Raw genomic sequence first — 20,693 nt, 5'->3', positions numbered from 1 at the left:
CGGGCCGCCCCTAGGTGGTAAGAGTAGGCAACAACACGTCTGCCACGCTGACCCTTAACACTGGGGCCCCTCAGGGGTGTGTACTCAGTCCCCTCCTGTATTCCCTGTTCACCCACGACTGCGTGGCCAAACACGACTCCAACACCATCATTAAGTTTGCGACACAAGTGGTAGGCCTGATCACTGACAATGATGAGATGGCCTATAGGGAGGTCAGAGAACTGGCAGTGTGGTGCCAGGACAACAACCTCTCCCTCAATGTGAGCAAGACAAAGGAGCCGATCGTGGACTACAGGAAAAGACGGGCTGAACAGGCCCCCATTGACATCGACGGGATGTAGTGGAGCAGGTCAAGAGTTAAGTAACTTGGTGTCCAAATCACCAACGAACTATCATGGTCCAAACACACCAAGACAGTCGTTTAGAGGGCACGGCGAAACCTTTTCCCCTCAGGAAACTGAAAAGATTTGAGGATCTGGGGACCCATGTAAAAAGGTTCTACAGCTGCACCATCGAGAGCATCCTGACCGTTTGCGTCACCGCCTGGTACGGCAACTGCTCGGCATCTGACCTTAAGGTACCACAGAGGGTAGTGCGAACGGCCCAGTACATCACTGGGGCCAATGTTCCTGCCATCCAGGACCTAAATAATAGGCGGTGTCAGAGGAAAGCCCATAAAATTGTCAGTCACCCAAGTTAGACTGTTCTCTCTGCTACCGCAGGTTCCGGAGTGCCAAGTCTAAGACGAAAAGGCTCCTCAAAAGCTTCTATCCCCAAGCCATAAGACTGCTGAACAATTAATAAAAATCACCACCGGACAATTTACATCGGCCCAACCCAACCCCCCCTTTGTGCACTGCTGCTCCTCGCAGTTTGCTTGTTATCTATGCATAGTCACTTCACCCCCACCTACATGTAATCTCAACTAGCCTGTACCCCCGCACACTGACTTGGTACCGGTGCCCCCTGTATATAGCCTCATTATTGTTATTCTTAAGATGAATTAATTGTGTTACTTTTATTTTAGTCTACTTGGCAAAAAAATGTTTTCCAACAGTTCAGTTCAAGAAGAGTTAAGGGCTTGTAAGTAAGCATTTCATGGTGAAGTCTACACTTGTTGTATTCGGCGCATGTGACAAATAAATTTTGATCTGAATTGAACAGCATGCAGACAAAAACAGGCCTTTTGCAATATTTCTAATACAGGTTGGGAAGCAAATGGATCCTACTGGAAAAAAAAAACTCAAATTGGTCTTTAGGCTACCAAGACAGAAGCTTCTTCCAACTTCCAAATAGGTCTATTGAGCGAACAGCATTATTTTACAAAGTAAAACAAGAGAAGCTTTTGGCACAAGCGAATTGGCCATCACTGGTGAGTGAGCTGCGCATCATTGGGTGAGTCAGTGAAACTGGAACTGTAATGTCCTCTTCATATTGTACAATATATATATATACACCTAGGCCTAGACTATTGATGGATTCAAGACAAGGTTGTTTTTGTTGATCTCAGATTGTCAGTGTTAATGTAGCCTGTAATTTCAATCACTTGAGGTATAAAAAAAATATTCTGCTCAAGTCTCCAGTCTTCTAAAATGATGTAGAATTGCATGAAATGCGTTTCTCCAGACAACCGTCCTCTGCAAAACATGCTGCAGGCCGGTCTCGACAACAGGCTCAAACACTACCAACCTCTTACCACCTACGCAATAATCATGTGAAATGTAGTCGAGTGCTCAAAACAAACCCCCGACTCAGACATTGCAAGAGGCTTTCCCACATGGCACACTATATGGAAAAGAATCAGGAAGATGGAAGGCGATAACAGCTGCCGTTACAATTTACATCTGCAAAGACATGGCCCCAATTTACATGGTCGAGAAATAGGGGTTTTGTGAGTTGGTGGCAACACTCGACCCAAGGTACCAAATTGATATGGGACACGTATTAATGCCAAATTAACATGCAAGCTCCCAGAAATAAATATTTTTTAGGCCTCCATTTTGTTTGAATCTATAGTTGAAGTGTTTATTTACCTTTTTAGATTTTATACATTAATATCGTTACATGCTTAATTGAAATAAAATTGATAATTGAATAAAAGGAGAAATAATCAAATATGAGTAAGTACTTTTTATTTGTTGAGTATAATTCAACATGTAATAAGAAAAAGGCCTTTACGTGTGGTCATTAAAAACATACTATTTATTCATTGAAATGACAGAAAATGTGCTATATCGTGATATGCATTGTTATCGGGATATGAGATTTGGGCCATATCGCCCAGCCCTATAGTGAACAGTAAGATTGCCTGCTTACTGTTGTCAATGGACGTTATTTTTTAAATTTAACTAGGCAAGTCAGTTAAGAACAAGTTCTTATTTACAATGGCGGCCTATCCCGGCGACACTGGGCCAATTGTGAGCCACCCTATGGGACCACCCAAATCACGGCCGGAAGTGATATAGCCTGGATTCAAACCAGGGACTGTAGCGACGCCTCCTGCACTGAGATGCAGTGCCTCATATCGCTGCACCACTCGGGAGTCCAAACCCAGCCAATGGACATGGAGGCCAATGATACTCCAGCCAATAGAGTAGGGGGAATAATGAGCACTTCGTCTCAAAAAAGGGCCAATTGAAACTTGAAGAATGAGAGTTGGGCTTCTGCTTGTGTATCAAAGAAATTAAGTGGAGAAAGTGAGTGAGAGCTGTCGAAGGCTTTGGGTGCTAGGTTTTAAACTATAAACTCTTAACAAAACAATAAATTTTTCGCACAAGTTAAAAGCCAGGTGAACCTTGGGATATTTTGATAACCAAACAGAGTCTGATCTCTCACATTCAGTTTCCATGAGTGGGTCCTTGTATCCCCCAATGCAAAGAATAGGTGATGTTGAATTGTGTGGTGGTACCGTACCGTCATTCTGGAGGGGTAGCCGTGCGGGTTCATGATGATATCAGGGCAGATGCCCGAGTCACAGAAGGGCATGTCCTCCTGAGGAACGATAAGGCCACATACACCTGTCACAAACCAGAGAGAGGGAGATAGAGTTAGAGGCCCAAATGTAGGTACAGATTATACTGGATATTTAGCATAAGCATATCAGCATTTTTAATGCGTGGATGAAAAAGTACCCACTGTAATCAATAAGATATGCTATAGTGAGTGAGTGAAGTGAGCTTGCAATGCTGAAGTGTATTTACACGCTTTAAGTCCATTTCAAGAGTTTCGAGCCACGTCTGAAGCGTTTAATTGCCAGTGGCTTGCGCTTTTAATTTCTGCCTCCGATTACTGCTTCTAGCGAAGAATGCTAAAAACACCAATAACCAAAGAAAAACATGACACTTGCAGGGTAGTTCCACGCTAACCGTTATCCCCAGTGCAACACTTCCATGCTGCTGTGGTCTGGTGGAGCCTTCTTTAAAGTCACATGTGAGAAGGGCTCCAGACCACCAGTAGCTGCCTGGGACTGGAGGCCTTAAGTGTGAGTGTAAATGTTTGCCCAGGGACCGAGGCACTCTTCCTTACCTGGCCAGGTAAGTTTGCTACAGATTGTAGGTCCATTTGCAAATGAAAAATAAAAAAGTGTGAGAAGAGCATGAGCAGCAAGTGGAGAAGTGCTTAACCTGACGGTGAGACCAGGATTACACACACAGCTTTGTCAGTCCAGCCCAGAGAGGAAGTGGAGAGGGATCAACTCAACAGGACATCAAAAAAAGAATTCAGTGCACAGGGGAAAATCCAGTCTGGCAACACACTCTAGGACCGGTTGTTCTCTAGATGGGGAATGACACGGCCTGGTTCAAAACGTCACTTAAACAAATGTTCCTGTAGTTGTGTGTATTATACATGAGGATAACAAAACAAAGTTAGAATATTACATAAAACAGAAATGCCTTCAACCCATTTCCCTGGAGTGACATATATCATTAAGATGTGGAGCAGTCATCCACTAGTGCATGAGAGCTTGCAGAGAGCATATCCTACTGACAATCTTTTAGGAAAAAAATATGAACTACTGGAACTTAGACTAAAAAAATAATTGATGTTGGCACAAGATGGAGGGAAAGTTGGAGCATAACTAACGAAATTAGTTACCTTAACCGTATTTAATTTATTATACAAGAGACACAATTCACAAATTCTACAGCACAATGGCAGAGTCATGTCTTAAGTGTAAAACAAATAATAATTAAACAGTCCATGATTTATGAGAATGCTATAAAGTCCAGAAGTTGTGGGCAGAGGTAGAAAGTTGGCTGTCAGAAGTATTACAATATAAACATACTTTTAATCCATCTGTCTGCATATTTCAAGTCATATAGGGGTGTAGTGAGATACAATGGGCTGGATGACTCTCTAGTCATCACTCATCTGGAAAAAAATTATAATAAAAGACAATCAAACTCCCATCATAAACACAATGAGACTTGGAATAGTTGTTCCCCTTGCTCTGCATGGGTAACGCTGCTTCGAGGGTGGCTGTTGTCGTTGTGTTCCTGGTTCGAGCCCAGGTAGGAGCGAGGAGAGGTACGGAAGCTATACTGTTACACTGGCAATACTAAAGTGCCTATAAGAACATCCAATAGTCAAAGGTTAATGAAATACAAATGGTATAGAAAGAAATATCCCTGTAATTCCTATAATAACTACAACCTAAAACTTCTTACCTGGGAATATTGAATACTCGTGTTAAAAGGAACCACCAGCTTTCATATGTTCTCATGTTCTGAGCAAGGAACTTAAACGTTAGCTTTCTTACATGGCACATATTGTACTTTTACTTTCTTCTCCAACACTTTGTTTTTGCATTATTTAAACCAAATTGAACATGTTTCATGATTTATTTGAGGCTAAACTGATTTTATTGATGTATTATATAAAGTTGGGTTGGGGGATTGTGGAGGTCAGGTCATCTGATGCAGCACTCCATGCCTCTCCTTCTTGGTCAAATAGCCCTTACACAGCCTGGGAGGTGTGTTTTGGGTCATTGTTCTGTTGAAAAACAAATTATAGTCCTACTAAGCGCAAACCAGATGGGATGGCGTAAAGCTGCAGAATGCTGTGGTAACCATGCTGGTTAAGTGTACCTTGAATTCTAAATAATTCACTGACAGTGTCACTGGCAAAACACCCCCACACCACCTCCTCCATGCTTCACAGTGGGAACCACACATGCCGAGATCATCCATTCACCTAGTCTACGTCTCACAAAGAAACAGCGGTTGGGACCATCAGGCCAAAGGACATATTTCACCAGTCTAATGTCCATTGCTCGTGTGTCTTGGCCCAAGCAAGTCTCTTTTTCTTATTGGTGTCCTTTAGTAGTGGTTTCTTTGCAGCAATTCAACCATGAAGGTCTCCTTCACGCAATCTCCTCTGAACAGTTTATGATGAGATGTGTCTGTTACTTGAACTCTGAAGCATTTATTTGGGCTGCAACTAATGAACTTATCCTCTGCAGCAAAAATAACTCTGGGTCTTCCTTTCCTGTGGCGGTCCTTATGAGAGCCAGTTTCATCATAGCGCTTGGTTTTAGCGACTGCACTTCAGATAAAAGGAAAATGTCAAGAACTTTAAAAGTTGACTGACCATGTCTTAACTTCTTGGTGACAGGCAGCAATATTTTCACGTCCGGATGAAATGCATGCCCAAATTCAACTGCCTGCTAATCATCCCCAGAAGATAAGATATGCATATTATTAGTAGATTGGGATAGAAAACACTGAAGTTTCTAAAACTGTTTGAATCGTGTCTGTGAGTATAACAGAACCTATTTAGCAGGCGAAACCCCGAGGACAAACCATTCACTCTTTTCAATGAGGTTTCAATGGGAATCCAGATTTCTAAGGGACCTTCTTGCAGTTCCTATCGCTTCCACTGGATGTCAACCGTCTTTAGATATTGGTTGAGGTTATTCCTTTGTGTAATGAAGAAGTACGGTCATCTTGAACGAGGGTCACTTGAAGTGTACTGTTAGATAGAGGCGCGTGACCAAAAAGCATGCTACAGTTAGTTTTACTCCTGTATTGAACACAGATCATCCAGTCTTCAATTTTATCGATTATTTATATTAAAATATACCTAAAGTTGTATTACAAAAGTAGTTTGAAATGTTTTGGCAAAGTTTACAGGTAACTGAGATATTTTGTAGTCACGTTGCTCAAGTTGGAACCGGTGTTTTTCTGGATCAAACGCGCCAAATAAATGGACATTTTGGATATATATCGACGGAATTAATCTAACAAAAGGACCATTTGTGATGTTTATGGGACATATTGGAGTTCCAACAAAAGATGTTCGTCAAAGGTAAGGCATGAATTATATTTTTATTTCTGCGTTTTGTGTCGCGCCTGCAGGGTTGAAATATGCTTTCTCTTTGTTTACGGAGGTGCTATCCTCAGATAATAGCATCGTTTGCTTTCGCAGAAAAGCCTTTTTGAAATCTGACATGTTGGCTGGATTTACAACAAGTGTAGCTTAATTTGCCATCTTGCATGTGTGATTTAATTAATGAAAGTTAGATTTTTACAGTAATTTATTTGAATTTGGCGCTCTGCATTTTCCCTGGCTTTAGGCCAGGTAGGACGTTAGCGTCCCACATATCCCAGAGGTTAAAGTAATGGACGGTCATTTCTCTTTGATTATTTGAGATGTTCTTGCCCATAACATGGTATTGATCTTTAAAAAAAAAAAAAAAAGGGGTATCTTCTGTATACCACCTCTACCATGTCACAACACAACTGACTCAAACGCATTAATGAAGAAATTCCAAAGTAACTTTTAAAAAGGCACACCTGTCAATTGAAATGCATTCCAGGTGACTACCTCATGAAGCTGGTTGAGAGAATGCCAAAAGTGTGCGAAGCTGTCATCAAGGCAAAGGGTGGCAAATTTGAAGAATCTCAAATATAAAATATATTTTGATTTGTTAAACACGTTTTTGGTTACATGATTCATATATATATATTTTTTACACAAAAAAAAGTACAAATAAAGTAAGTTCTCAGGTATTTCACCCAAGTACAAAGAAATTAATGTTTGTTCTGTCAAATCCTATTATTTTTCCAATGTTAGAACTAATTTCTCCCCAGTTAGTTTTGATTGCGGGGCAGGCCCAAAAGATATGAGAGTGATCCACCCTCAAGACAGCATTCTCTCCAACAAGGGTGTAGGGAGTCAGTCTTGATTTCAGTTTAGGTATTATGAAGAAACGTATAACATTCTTCCAACAGAATTCTCCATGATCTTGAATTGGTGGAGCTTTGTTGAGTCACATATGTTCAACCATGTTTCATCAATGTTAAGGTCCTCCTCCCATTTCTTTTTAACATAGTATGCTTCTTTGAGGATGGAATACCAGAGTAGAGATTTGAAATAGTTTGTTACTCCAAGTTGTATGTGTTAGTGAATACTTGGATTAATTTGAGGTGCTTGAGGGTCAATCACTTTTATCTCCCTTAAGAAATAGTGTCGAACTTGTAGGCATCTGTAAAAATCTTGCTTATCTAAGCCATGTTCTTTACTTAGGTCCTGGAAGTTACCTAGGTTCCCATTCCTTATAATTGTACTGAATGATGATGTGATGCCTTTCTGCATCCATTGTTGAAATCTGCTGTCCTGAGTTGCAGGGATGAAGATTCGTATTCTGAATTGCACCAACACACCAGAGATCTCATTGGGCTGACCCAAAATAATATTTTAGGTTTGGTAAGGCCACACCCCCACAGTTGTTTGGTAATTGTAATGTTGTATATCTAATTGTTGGTCTCTTACTGTTCCAGATAAACCTTGATATCCATTTATCCCATTCACTAAAGTGTTTAGGCGGGATTTCTATGGGCAGTGATTGGAACAAATGCAGTAACCTTGGCAGGATGTTCATTTTGATAGTTTCAATTCTACTACTAAGATCCAAGAGAAGTGAATTCCACCTGTCCAGGTTATCATATATTTTCTTGTTGATGTGATAATTCATGTAATAAAGTTTGGCTGTATCTCTTGGTAGATATACTCCAAGATATTTAATGGATGAAGAGGTCCAGTGGAAGTTACACCCACTCTTCAGCTCTTCCTGTGGGGTATAATTATATACAAGGGCTTGGGTCTTGTGTACAGTCGTGGCCAAAAGGTTTGAGAATGACACAAATATTAATTTCCAAAAAGTTTGCAGCTTCAGTATCTCTAGATATTTTTGTCAGATGTTACTATGGAATACTGAAGTATAATAACAAGTGTCAAATGCTTTTATTGACAATTACACGAAGTTGATGCAAAGAGTCAATATTTGCAATGCAGCCCATTCTTGCATAATCAATGCTTGGAGTTTGTCAGAATTTGTGGGTTTTTGTTTGTCTACCCGCCTCTTGAGGATTGACCACAAGTTCACAATGGGATTAAGGTCTGGGGAGTTTCCTGGCCATGGACACAAAATATCAATGTTTCGTTGTTACGGATATAGTTATCCTGTGTGTGTATCCTGTGTGTGTTTCTTTTCTCTCCTTCTCCCCTCACAGGTGAAAACCATCACTCCCCAATCAGTCAACAATCAATCATCAATCAGAAGACACACCTCCTCCTATTTCCTACCCTATCACAGTTCCTTCCCCATGGTTTAAAAACCCCATCATTTGTTTGTTCTAGAGCAATCTCTAGCTCAATCTCTAGCTCAATCTCTCTGTAAATGCCATGTCTGTAGGTCTCTGTGTTTCACTCTCGCTTTGTGTCTTAACCTCTCTTTTGTTTAAAGCACCTCCATAGCACTTTGTCATCACCTGTGAGTATTGTTTTTGGTTATGGTGTTTGTTTGTTGCTGGTGGGAAAAGGGGGAAACCAAGACAAGTCGCCCATGGGCATACACTACCCGTAGGTGAACTTTGTTAAATACACTAGTTAGAACTGGGCGGACCACCCACTGTATTTTTGGTTAGTTAGTTAGCTGTTGTTAAAGTAGGCTAGTCTAGCTTAGGGGTGTTTTTGAATACTTATTGTTTCTTTTCTTGGGTCCAGCTCAGCCCCTTTTCCTGCTCCCCCCATTACCGTGTGTTTATAAATAAACCTAGAGTTTGACGGTAGATTTCTGTTGTCGTGGTTATTTCGTGCACACTTTTACTTTGTCACAATAATAATTTGCATGAGTTATGTTACGGGTCTCATTACCATCCCCCCTAGACTGTCGGGCCAAAAGGGATTCGTAACAACCACAAGTTCACAATGGGATTAAGGTCTGGGGAGTTTCCTGGCCATGGACACAAAATATCAATGTTTCGTTCCCCGAGCCACTTAGTTATCACTTTTGCCTTATGGCAAGGTGCTCCATCATGCTGGAAAAGGCATTGTTCGTCACCAAACTGTTCCTGGATGGTTGGGAGAAATTGCTCTCGGAGGATGTGTTGGTACCATTCTTTATTCATGGCTGTGTTCTTGGGCAAAATTGTGAGTGAGCCCACTCCCTTGGCCCAAACAATCGGAAAGGGGATTCAGAGAAAATTACTTTACCCTAGTTCTCAGCAGTCCAATCCCTGTACCTTTTGCAGAATATCAGTCTGTCCCTGATGTTTTCCCTGGAGAGAAGTGGCTTCTTTGATGCCCTTCTTGAAACCAGGCCATTCTCCAAAAGTCTTTGCCTCACTGTGCGTGCAGATGCACTCACACCTGCCTGCTGCCAATCCTGAGCAAGATCTGTACTGTATCCCGCAGCTGAATCAACTTTAGGAGAACGTCCTGGCGCTTGCTGGACTTTCTTGGGTGCCCTGAAGCCTTCACAACAATTGAACCTTGAAGTTCTTGATGATCCGATAAATGGTTGATTTAGGTGCAATCTTACTGGCAGCAATATCCTTGCCTGTGAAGCCCTTTTTGTGCAAAGCAATGATGACGGCACATGTTTCCTTGCAGGTAACCATGGTTGACAGAGGAATAACAATGATTCCAAGCACCATCCTACTTTTGAAGCTTCCAGTCTGTTATTCGAACTCTACCAGCATGACAGAGTGATCTCCAGCCTTGTCCTTGTCAACACTCACACCTGTGTTAACAAAATAATCACTGACATGTCAGCTGGTCCTTTTGTGGCAGGGCTGAAATGCAGTGGAAATGTTTTTGGGGGATTCAGTTCATTTGCATGGCAAAGGCGGACTTTGCAATTAATTGCAATTCATCTGATCACTCTTCATAACATTCTGGAGTACACAGAGGCAGCAGACTTTGAAAATTAATATTTGTGTCACTCTCTAAACTTTTGGCCACGACTGTACGTTAAGCACATACACTGAATATGTTCCAAATGTTTGTAAAATATCCATCAATCTAGGTACACTTGAGCCTGGGTCTTTAAGGAATAACATAACGTCATCAGCATACATGCATATCTTATGTTCACTGCCTCTTATTGTTATTCCCTCTAAGGTTGGGTCCTGTCTTATTGCCTGTGCTAATGGTTGACATGGATATAGTGATTTGATGCACTAATCACTTCTTTATGAAACCAAATCATTCCAATACTTGGAATAGGTAATCCCTTCCCACTGAATCAAATGCTGTTCCTGCATCTATTCTGATTAATATTGCACGTGTCTTATTCTGAGTAATGTGGTCCATGACATGTAGTGTTCTCCTTATGTTGTCCTGTGTCTGCCTATTTTGATGCATATAGTTCATTAAGAGTCTCTCTCTCTCAATGTAGCAGGAGATACTTCCCCGTTATCATTATTCTCCAGATAGATGTTCAATTCTGTCTTTATTGAGTCCTTGAAATCTGGATCATTCAGCATGCTTGTATTAAGTCGCCATATAGTATTTCTTGGTTTGCCATCAAGGTGTAGAGTAAGGTAAACTCCATTATGATCTGATAAGGATTGTAGGATCGGGCAGAGTCACTTTAGCCTGTGTCTATCTGCATTGTACATGAAAAAGTAGTCTAACCTGGAGTATTTAGTGTGGCGGGTGTGGATGTCACACCATACATCAAGCATTCCTAAATCCTATTTATCTTTTTAGCAACTAGAGACTCATTTTCCTATTTTGATTTGTGCTGTCCAATTGAGTTTAAAATCCCCTCCACAGACATAATAACAGTGAAGACAAACTACAATGTAGAAAACAGTAAAAATAAAGAAAAACCCTGGGTAGAGGGGGGAGAACAGTTGTAAAGAAAAATGAAGACTGGAAAAGGGCAGAGAAACAGGCAAGAGGACCAAGGAGAGAGAGGAGCAGGCAAGAGGACCAAGGAGAGAGAGGAGCAGGCAAGAGGACCAAGGAGAGAGAGGAGCAGGCAAGAAGACCAAGGAGAGAGAGGAGCAGGCAAGAGGACCAAGGAGAGAGAGGAGCAGGCAAGAGGACCAAGGAGAGAGCGGAGCAGGCAAGAGGACCAAGGAGAGAGAGGAGCAGGCAAGAGGACCAAGGAGAGAGAGGAGCAGGCAAGAGGACCAAGGAGAGAGAGGAGCAGGCAAGAGGACCAAGGAGAGAGAGGAGCAGGCAAGAGGACCAAGGAGAGAGGGGAGCAGGCAAGAGGACCAAGGAGAGAGGGAGAGACTAGTTCTCATAGCAGACATCCTTGGTGTTGTTGGTTGTGTGTGAAAGTGAATGATAAAAGAGGCATATAAATCAGACAATGCAAGACAACAGTGATGGTATAGAGGCCTCCATCACACCCTATACGGGTCCACACTGGCAGCAAGGACAATGGGCACACAGCACTCAACAACCCCCACCCACCACCCCTGGCCTGCACAGCCAACATCTTTGTGTGGTAAATAATTAACTTATTCTGCTGACCAGAGAATATGAGACTAGTCATGAGCAGTGGCTTCTTGCTTGCGGAGTGGCCTTTCAGGTTAGGGCGATATAGGACCCGTTTCCTCCAGCATCTTCACAAGGTCCTTTGCTGTTGTTCTGGGATTGATTTGCAGTTTTCACAACAAAGTACATTCATCTCTAGGAGACAATGAGTCTCCTTCCTGAGCGGTATTATGGCTGTGTGGTTCCATGGTGTTTATACTTGTGTACTATTGTTTGTACAGATGAATGTGTTACCTTCAGGCGTCTGGAAATTGCTCCCAAGGATGAACCTGACTTGAGTGATTTCTTTCGATTTTCCCATGATGTCAAGCAAAGAGGCATTGAGTTTGAAGGTAGGCATACCTCCAATTGACTCACATGATGTCAATGAGCCTATCAGACGCTTCTAAAGCTATGACATTTTCTGGAATTTTCCAAGCTGTTTAAAGGCACAGTCAACTAAGTGTATGTAAACTTCTGACCCAGTGGAATTGTGATACAGTGAAATAATCTGTCTGTAAACAATTGTTGGAAAAATGACTTGTGTCATGCACAAAGTAGATGTTCTATCCGACTTGCCAAAACTATAGTTTTTTAACAAGAATTTTGAGGAGTGGTTGAAAAACGAGTTAATGACTCCAACCTAAGTATGTAAACTTCCAACTTCAACTGTATATGCAGCACGTGCTGCATGTGCTCTCCCTCACTCTGCTGTGTGTGCATCTTGCTAGCTGTCACTCAAATTGTAAGAGGCTGAAGCTCATTGGCAAACCTCTAGGGGGCTGGCCCATGTAAATTACTACTTTGAGACATTTGCCCCTACAAAGCTAATTCCATCCCAACAGTATAGTCAGCCAGAACATAACCCTCCTAAAGATGGCTGCAAAAACATCTCTTCAGCCCCAAATAACTCTTCAGTGCAGTAACACCAAACAACCCAAAACATCCCACCACTGCCACAGTACAATACTACCATTTCTTCACTCCAGCCTTTCCCAAATGCTAGGCCTAAGCCCTTGGAGACCCTTCACTCCTCCCGTAAGAGACAGTGGACATAGTCACGGGACTATACTGACCGGTCTGCCCCAGCAGCGATCCCTTTAATGAAGTGAGTCAATTATGCACGGCGCCAGTTGGCTTTCTGATTAAAAGCATCATACAGGCCTCATCTAGAGGGAGGTGCAGCAGCAAAATGGTGGTTGTAAACATTTTTCCCAGGAGCGGCAGTGTACTGCTAGGGTCTAATACATTTGCATAGTCTGGCGCAGGACAAAGAGCCAATTAATTGAAAAGAAGAACCCCTCTAAAAGATGAGAAGGGGGCGCTGACTCAACACACGTGCACGCAGACACACAGATTGTTGCAAAGGAATGTCCTATTTCAGTTTGTAAACAATGTGTAATATGCATGCCCTCTAGTGTCAGAGTTCATGCAGATGTCTCAGGCCTTGCCCCCCCCCCCATGAGTACTATATGAATATGGCTTATCCCACCTAGCGACGTTAAGATGAATGCACCAACTAAGTAGCTCTGGATAAGAGCGTCTGCTAAATGACTAACATGTAAATGGCTCGGAGGGTAGATCAGGGAGGGTCCGTTGTACCTTTCTGTCCGTGCCGACTGCTGAACTTGTCTCCTATCTCTGGTCTCCTGGTCTGTCTCAGCAGGATCTTGATGAGGAAAGCATCGTCTGCGTTGGAGGAGATCATCACCTTCTCGATGTAGGAGTCTGTGGAGCCCTTGTAACTGTAGACAAGAGAACAGAGGTAACAGCTGACCTGATCTGACTGAATACGTGAAGAGCGGACCTGAAAGGACTTGGTTGTTTACCATCATATGGGGGAAACTAAGTATTTTGCGCAACGGTCAGAAGAGATGGTAGTAGGGCCGGGACAAAAACAGTATCGGGATACTAATTCGTATCGTGCAAAGGAAACAAAAACATCAAGGAGATTTAACTTTTTTAGGAAGACAGACCTAAAATGTTGGAAACAGCAGGTTTTTAAAACAGGACCAAAAAGTGAAGTCTGTTTGATGTTAATTTTTTTGCCATGGTAAAAAAATATTGTGATAGTGGTATAGTCATAGCCCTAGGTAGATGAGGAACGAACGTTATATTAATAGTTCAGGGAGTTTGTGGTATTGTTAACCAGTGGTATTGGGGGGGGGGGGGGTGATGAGGGGAGAAGGCACACCCACCTAACGGGCACATCTCTGTACTGGGGCTGTCCTGGCTGGGCACTGCCCTCCAGTGGTGTCTGGGTGACAGTGGGCATGGATTTGTTCACCAGCACCTGCTTATTCTCCACCTTCTCACCTGGGAGACACACAATATTGATGAATTCCATATTTACTCATTCTGTATGCATGAATATCAAATCAAAGACAAATGTTTTAGGTTGCTTTATACATAAAACACTAATACACCCTTCAACACGTTTCCATGTGGAGATAAGGATGTAACCAAATGGTTGCAATAATCAAATGGGTGACAGTGAGATTCTAGAGTAACAGAGCAGGTTGAGTCCTTCTCCAGGAGTCCTGCTGAAGGGAGCTACTCACCAGGGCAGCAGATGCCGTCAGCATCCAGGATACTGTGCCTCCAGATGGGCTTGCGTGTGGCCGCATCCAGCATGGGACCCATCACCTTGTCAAAGGTCTGGTTGGTGTAGCGCCTCAACGTGCACTTAGCGTTCTTGTAGACCAGGCATCTTCCAAATCCTGAGGCAGAATAAATGGAAGATGAGGGACAGAGAGTTCAGTATCGCAAATAATTATTTATACCAGTACTTTTTGTATTTCAGGACAGTAACAAGAGCACTACATCTAAAATACATCAATGACTATGTTCAAAAGAGGGCAGCAGCCAGGAGGGCAGCAGCCAGGAGGGCGGCAGGGCAGCAGCCAGGAGGCCAGCAAGGGGGGCAGCAGCCAAGAAGTTATTGACACTTGTAATTTAAACACATTACATTGTATTGAGAGTACATTGCTAGTTTTTCATCAAATTTTCCTTCTTAGCCTGTAGACATAGATCAGTAACTCACCTCTGTCTAGAGAGGCCTTGTTGAGGATCAGAGCGTCCTCTATGTCGTAGCCGCTGTAGCTCATCACAGCCACTGTGGCGTTCTGGCCCGCAGGCAGTTTCTCAAAGTCTATCAGCTCTATGGTTCTAGTCTTGACCATGGGCTTCTGAGGGTAGCCCAGCAGGTACATCAGAGTGTCTATACGGTTCCTCTGGTTATAGCCAATCGTACCTGACAGGAGAAACCATGGAAATAAAATTACAATGGACTTTTCAATTTCAAATGTATTCTTCAAAACGTAAAATATTTGATTACTCAATTGTCTGAGAATATCTTAAGAACAAAGAATAAACAAAAGTAATTACTAATTTTCAATTTAAGGAAACATATTTAAATCCCAGATTTATTCCATTGCGTATGCGTCTTAACCAAACAGTGTATCACATCAGAGAGTATCCTAAAAGTGGACGAGTGGTTTTTAATCCTGCTTCTCCAGAGGCCCGGGGTTGAGCCAGGGCCAGCTCCCTGGTACAAACACAGTGGAGAGGAGATGGGCAGGCCATGGAATAATGGTTGGCCTCCCTGGACGAGTGGTTTTTAATCCTGCTTCTCCAGAGGCCCGGGGTTGAGCCAGGGCCAGCTCCTTGGTACAAACACAGTGGAGAGGAGATGGGCAGGCCATGGAATAATGGCTGGCCTCCCTGGACGAGTGGTTTTTAATCCTGCTTCTCCAGAGGCCCGGGGTTGAGCCAGGGCCAGCTCCCTGGTACAAACACAGTGGAGAGGAGATGGGCAGGCCATGGAATAATGGCTGGCCTCCCTGGAGGCCTTGACATTTGTCAAATGCTATTACTTCACAATTAGGCAACAGAGCCCTGTGATAATAGGCCCCTGGTCACACACACAATATTAGCACATGTATAGGCCTGGCCACACAAAACAGACACAGCAGAGGATATTAGGCCAAATATAGTCCTAGTCGCAGTGTTTTTGTGTAAAGATGGGGAGGGAGAAGGAGGGGGGTGAATGGAGGGAGGGGGATGGGGGTGACTGGGCTCATGTGAATGCTAGTGGAGTGATTTGGAGAAGTTTTGGTTCAGGGAGCTCCTGGGCTCCTCAGTGGTCTCTCCCTCGCAGCTGAGCACACTGACCCCCTGAGCACACTTAACAGCAGACACAATGAATTGCTAATGACACTGGGTGACTAGCAGGGAAAGGCCTCTGCACACACAGGACACAAAGGAGGGCCTACGTAGGTACCTCATGTTTGGATGTCCATGTGCAGATACAAAAACACTCCATCACACACACAAAGTGCATTCTGACAAGAAATGTGTTCACATCGGTACACACTGCTCCCGTGGAGGATGTCTGAGGAGTCCTGATGCCTGATCAAAGGTGCAGCTTAAAAACAGCCATCTTCTACAGACCGAAGCAGAGGAACCAGCGAGTCTGTAGAACTGGAGAAGTGTCTCACCCATGGCCTGCTTGCCCATAGCACACTGGTATGTGTTCCTGGGGGACTGATTGTGATGAGGGTAGGGGATCAGACCAGCACAGACCCCTAGTAGTGTGAAGGGCTCAATCTCCAAGTGTGTAGTATCCCTACGTACAAAACAAGAACATTGGGACTGAGAATTACATCCAGCAGCAGAGACTATATTGAGTACATATGAAAACAACTAGACCAGAGGGGCCTAACGTGTCAGACAGTATAGAGCCATGGCCAGAAGTTACTTATTAATCATGTGCTCATAGAGGGCGATCTGACAGTCATTCTCCTCGTTCACGTCCAGGTACTCCACCAGGCTCTCATGGAGGAAATCCTCAAAGGTTCTGACAGCAACAAAACAGAAAGATCATCAACACAAGCATTTCAAAAAGCCCACAACGTCCACCACTAATGTAAACATTTTGACCCTCTAGCAAGTACACTGGGCTGAGCTTAAAATCCAATCATATACGAGCTAAATTCATTGGTGGCAGATGCTAGTTTCTTTGTATTGAATAACGTTAGCTGTATGAGATAAAACGGAGCCCACCTGTATCCCTGGGTCAACTCCTCGATGTGTTTGTTCTTAACCATTGGCTGTCCTTTCTTCACAATGATATACGGTCTGTCAGGAGCAAGAACATCAGTTTAAAAACGAGTTAAACTCACTTAAACCTTCAGAAATGTGTTGAAAACGTTTTGGTGCTGAACCCAGGCTGTGTTATAACTCTGCTCCATGCACAGACAGTGGCGGGGTGTCATGTCGTCCCTGGTGCCCCTACCTACAGAGGCGTCCTCCATCTGAGGAGACGTAGACACAGCGGTCGGTTAGGTTGGTGGAGATGGACACAAACTCGTTGATGAATCCAGCCCGTCGCATCAGTCTGAAGGTGTACACCAGCCTTTGGTGGTCCCGGATCACCCCCAGGATGTTACCTGTGAAGGATGGACACACCCAGAGAGATCGACTTTGAGGCACAGAGCTCCATACACTAAATACTTACAGACTTGACTTTATTAGGGGTTATTTGACAGGGACAATGCAAGGATCAACATTTCTCTAAATGTGTCAGATTTAAATCAGCTGGCACATTTGCCTCTGCAGCCCCCCCTGGACTACAGATGAACACACCCACACACAGAAATCATGCATAATCCAGGACTTGGAGCTAGCCACTGAATAAATCCAATGTGTGCAGGGCCACAGACTCCAGCAGGGGATCTGGGCATAATATGAAACTTGAAGAAACGGAGGAGCCACAGTGTGGAAGGGTTTGCGAGCATTCTGGTGCTTTGACACCTGCTGTTACTAATTAATAAAGCCTGGTTAGTCAGTCAACATAATTTGACAGTTATCATTGGCTAGAAAAACAGACACTAATTAAAGGAACCAGTCCAGTCTTTCTCATGGCGCACTAGTAGCACTAACTGAATAGCTTATCATCAAAACACACTGCATTAAGCACAACATATGCATTCCGGAAACTGGACGTTCCATGTTCTTTCCCTTCATGTTTGAGGCATTGTATTGAAAAGCAGAGGAAGGCTTAAGATTTAAGTAATCAAACAAGGGAAAAGCCAACAGCAACAACCATCCTGGCTTGAAAGCCTACTGCTGGTTATGTGTAACAAGCACTTAGGTGTATGCCTCTGGATGTCTGGTGTGTATGCGCAACTGTGTGTGTGCAGTCACCATTGAGGAAGACCAGGAAGACACTTGGGTAGGAGAGCTCCTCTCCACACAGCAGGTTGACATCCTCCACTCCCAGGTTGAAGGCCAGCTTGACGATGGGGCCGTCCTCCATGTCTGTGGTGATGTGGGTCATCAGGGCCAGGTTCTTCACCAGACCACAGGCCTAGGACACAACACAACAACTGGTCAGAACCTGTTATACACAGGCCAAGGCAGCACCACCTAGAACTGGGTTAAAACTGGCATTAGGGTTAGGGTTGTCCACAACACCTTGTGAGCTGCAGTTCAAATTTCAGACAGGTTTCAACCAGTAGGAGTGTTTGCACGAGTGTGTGTGTGTGTATGGAGTTTATGCAGGCCATGGTGGGTGTGTGTGTGTGTAGTTTATGCAGGCCATGGTGTGTGTGTGTGTGTATGGAGTTTATGCAGGCCATGGTGGGTGTGTGTGTGTATGGAGTTTATGCAGGCCGTGGTGGGTGTGTGTGTGTAGTTTATGCAGGCCATGGTGTGTGTGTATGTATGGAGTTTATGCAGGCCATGGTGGGTGTGTGTGTATGGAGTTTATGCAGGCCGTGGTGTGTGTGTGTGTATGGAGTTTATGCAGACCATGGTGGAGGGGTGTGTGGAGTTTATGCAGGCCATGGTGTGTGTGTGTGTGTGTGTGTGTGTATGTATGTAGTTTATGCAGGCCATGGTGTGTGTGTGTGGAGTTTATGCAGGCCATGGTGTGTGTGTGTGTGGAGTTTATGCAGGCCATGGTGTGTGTGTGTGTGTATGTATGTAGTTTAAGCAGGCCATGGTGTGTGTGTGTGTGTGTATGTATGTAGTTTATGCAGGCCATGGTGTGTGTGTGTGTGTGTATGTATGTAGTTTATGCAGGCCATGGTGTGTGTGTGTGTGTGTATGTATGTAGTTTATGCAGGCCATGGTGTGTGTGTGTGTGTGTATGTATGTAGTTTATGCAGGCCATGGTGTGTGTGTGTGTGTATGTATGTAGTTTATGCAGGCCATGGTGTGTGTGTGTATGGAGTTTATGCAGGCCACGGTGTGTGTGTGGAGTTTATGCAGGCCATGGTGTGTGTATGTATTTAGTTTATGCAGGCCATGGTGGGTGTGTGTATGGTGTTTATGCAGGCCATGGTCGGTGGGTGTGTGTGTGTGTATGGAGTTTATGCAGGCCACAGTGGGTGTGTGTGTATGGAGTTTATGCAGGCCACGGTGGAGGGGTGTGTGGAGTTTATGCAGGCCATGGTGTGTGTGTGTGTGTATGGTGTTTATGCAGGCCATGGTGTGTGTGTGTGTGTATGTAGTTTATGCAGGCCATGGTGTGTGTGTGTATGTATGTAGTTTATGCAGGCCATGGTGTGTGTGTGTGTGTGTATGTATGGAGTTTATGCAGGCCATGGTGGGTGTGTGTGCGTGGAGTTTATGCAGGCCATGGTGGGTGTGTGTGCGTGGAGTTTATGCAGGCCATGGTGTGTGTGTGTGTGTATGTATGTAGTTTATGCAGGCCATGGTGTGTGTGTGTGTGTATGTATGTAGTTTATGCAGGCCATGGTGTGTGTGTGTGTGTGTGTATGTAGTTTATGCAGGCCATGGTGTGTGTGTGTATGGAGTTTATGCAGGCCACGGTGTGTGTGTGGAGTTTATGCAGGCCATGGTGTGTGTATGTATTTAGTTTATGCAGGCCATGGTGGGTGTGTGTATGGTGTTTATGCAGGCCATGGTCGGTGGGTGTGTGTGTGTGTATGGAGTTTATGCAGGCCACAGTGGGTGTGTGTGTATGGAGTTTATGCAGGCCACGGTGGAGGGGTGTGTGGAGTTTATGCAGGCCATGGTGTGTGTGTGTGTGTATGGTGTTTATGCAGGCCATGGTGTGTGTGTGTGTGTGTATGGAGTTTATGCAGGCCATGGTGTGTGTGTGTATGTATGGAGTTTATGCAGGCCATGGTGGGTGTGTGTGCGTGGAGTTTATGCAGGCCATGGTGGGTGTGTGTGCGTGGAGTTTATGCAGGCCATGGTGGGTGTGTGTGTGTATGTATGTAGTTTATGCAGGCCATGGTGTGTGTGTGTGTATGTATGTAGTTTATGCAGGCCATGGTGTGTGTGTGTGTATGTATGTAGTTTATGCAGGCCATGGTGTGTGTGTGTGTATGTATGTAGTTTATGCAGGCCATGGTGTGTGTGTGTGTGTATGTATGTAGTTTATGCAGGCCATGGTGTGTGTGTGTGTGTATGTATGTAGTTTATGCAGGCCATGGTGTGTGTGTGTATGTATGTAGTTTATGCAGGCCATGGTGTGTGTGTGTGTATGTATGTAGTTTATGCAGGCCATGGTGTGTATGTGTGTGTATGTATTTAGTTTATGCAGGCCATGGTGGGTGTGTGTATGGTGTTTATGCAGGCCATGGTCGGTGGGTGTGTGTGTGTGTGTATGGTGTTTATGCAGGCCGTGTGTGTGTGTGTGTGTGTGTGTATGGTGTTTATGCAGGCCGTGTGTGTGTGTGTGTGTGTGTGTGTGTGTGTGTGTATGGTGTTTATGCAGGCCGTGTGTGTGTGTGTGTGTGTGTGGTGTTTATGCAGGCCGTGTGTGTGTGTGTGTATGGTGTTTATGCAGGCCGTGTGTGTGTGTGTGTGTGTATGGTGTTTATGCAGGCCGTGTGTGTGTGTGTGTGTGTATGGTGTTTATGCAGGCCGTGTGTGTGTGTGTG

General features: G+C 44.0%; 1 protein-coding gene across 2 annotated transcripts in view; it reads right to left on the bottom strand.

Moving 5' to 3' along the window:
• The window catches only part of polr3b (polymerase (RNA) III (DNA directed) polypeptide B), a 48,938-nt gene that overhangs the window by 6,765 nt on the left and 21,480 nt on the right, over positions 1 to 20,693 (bottom strand). For both annotated transcript variants that reach the window (XM_065022447.1, XM_029667742.2), the window contains exons 15-24: positions 17,983 to 18,145; positions 17,072 to 17,225; positions 16,840 to 16,914; positions 16,535 to 16,633; positions 16,275 to 16,402; positions 14,819 to 15,028; positions 14,337 to 14,495; positions 13,974 to 14,091; positions 13,378 to 13,520; positions 2,914 to 3,017 (exon numbers count right to left, since the gene is read on the bottom strand). In XM_065022447.1, the coding sequence (XP_064878519.1) occupies positions 2,914 to 3,017; positions 13,378 to 13,520; positions 13,974 to 14,091; positions 14,337 to 14,495; positions 14,819 to 15,028; positions 16,275 to 16,402; positions 16,535 to 16,633; positions 16,840 to 16,914; positions 17,072 to 17,225; positions 17,983 to 18,145 (1,353 nt within the window). The remainder of the gene's footprint in view (positions 1 to 2,913; positions 3,018 to 13,377; positions 13,521 to 13,973; positions 14,092 to 14,336; positions 14,496 to 14,818; positions 15,029 to 16,274; positions 16,403 to 16,534; positions 16,634 to 16,839; positions 16,915 to 17,071; positions 17,226 to 17,982; positions 18,146 to 20,693) is intronic.

This window comes from Oncorhynchus nerka, linkage group LG9a, assembly GCF_034236695.1.
Source record: "Oncorhynchus nerka isolate Pitt River linkage group LG9a, Oner_Uvic_2.0, whole genome shotgun sequence".
NCBI lineage: Eukaryota > Metazoa > Chordata > Actinopteri > Salmoniformes > Salmonidae > Oncorhynchus > Oncorhynchus nerka.
This window is presented reverse-complemented; position numbering and strand designations above follow the sequence as displayed.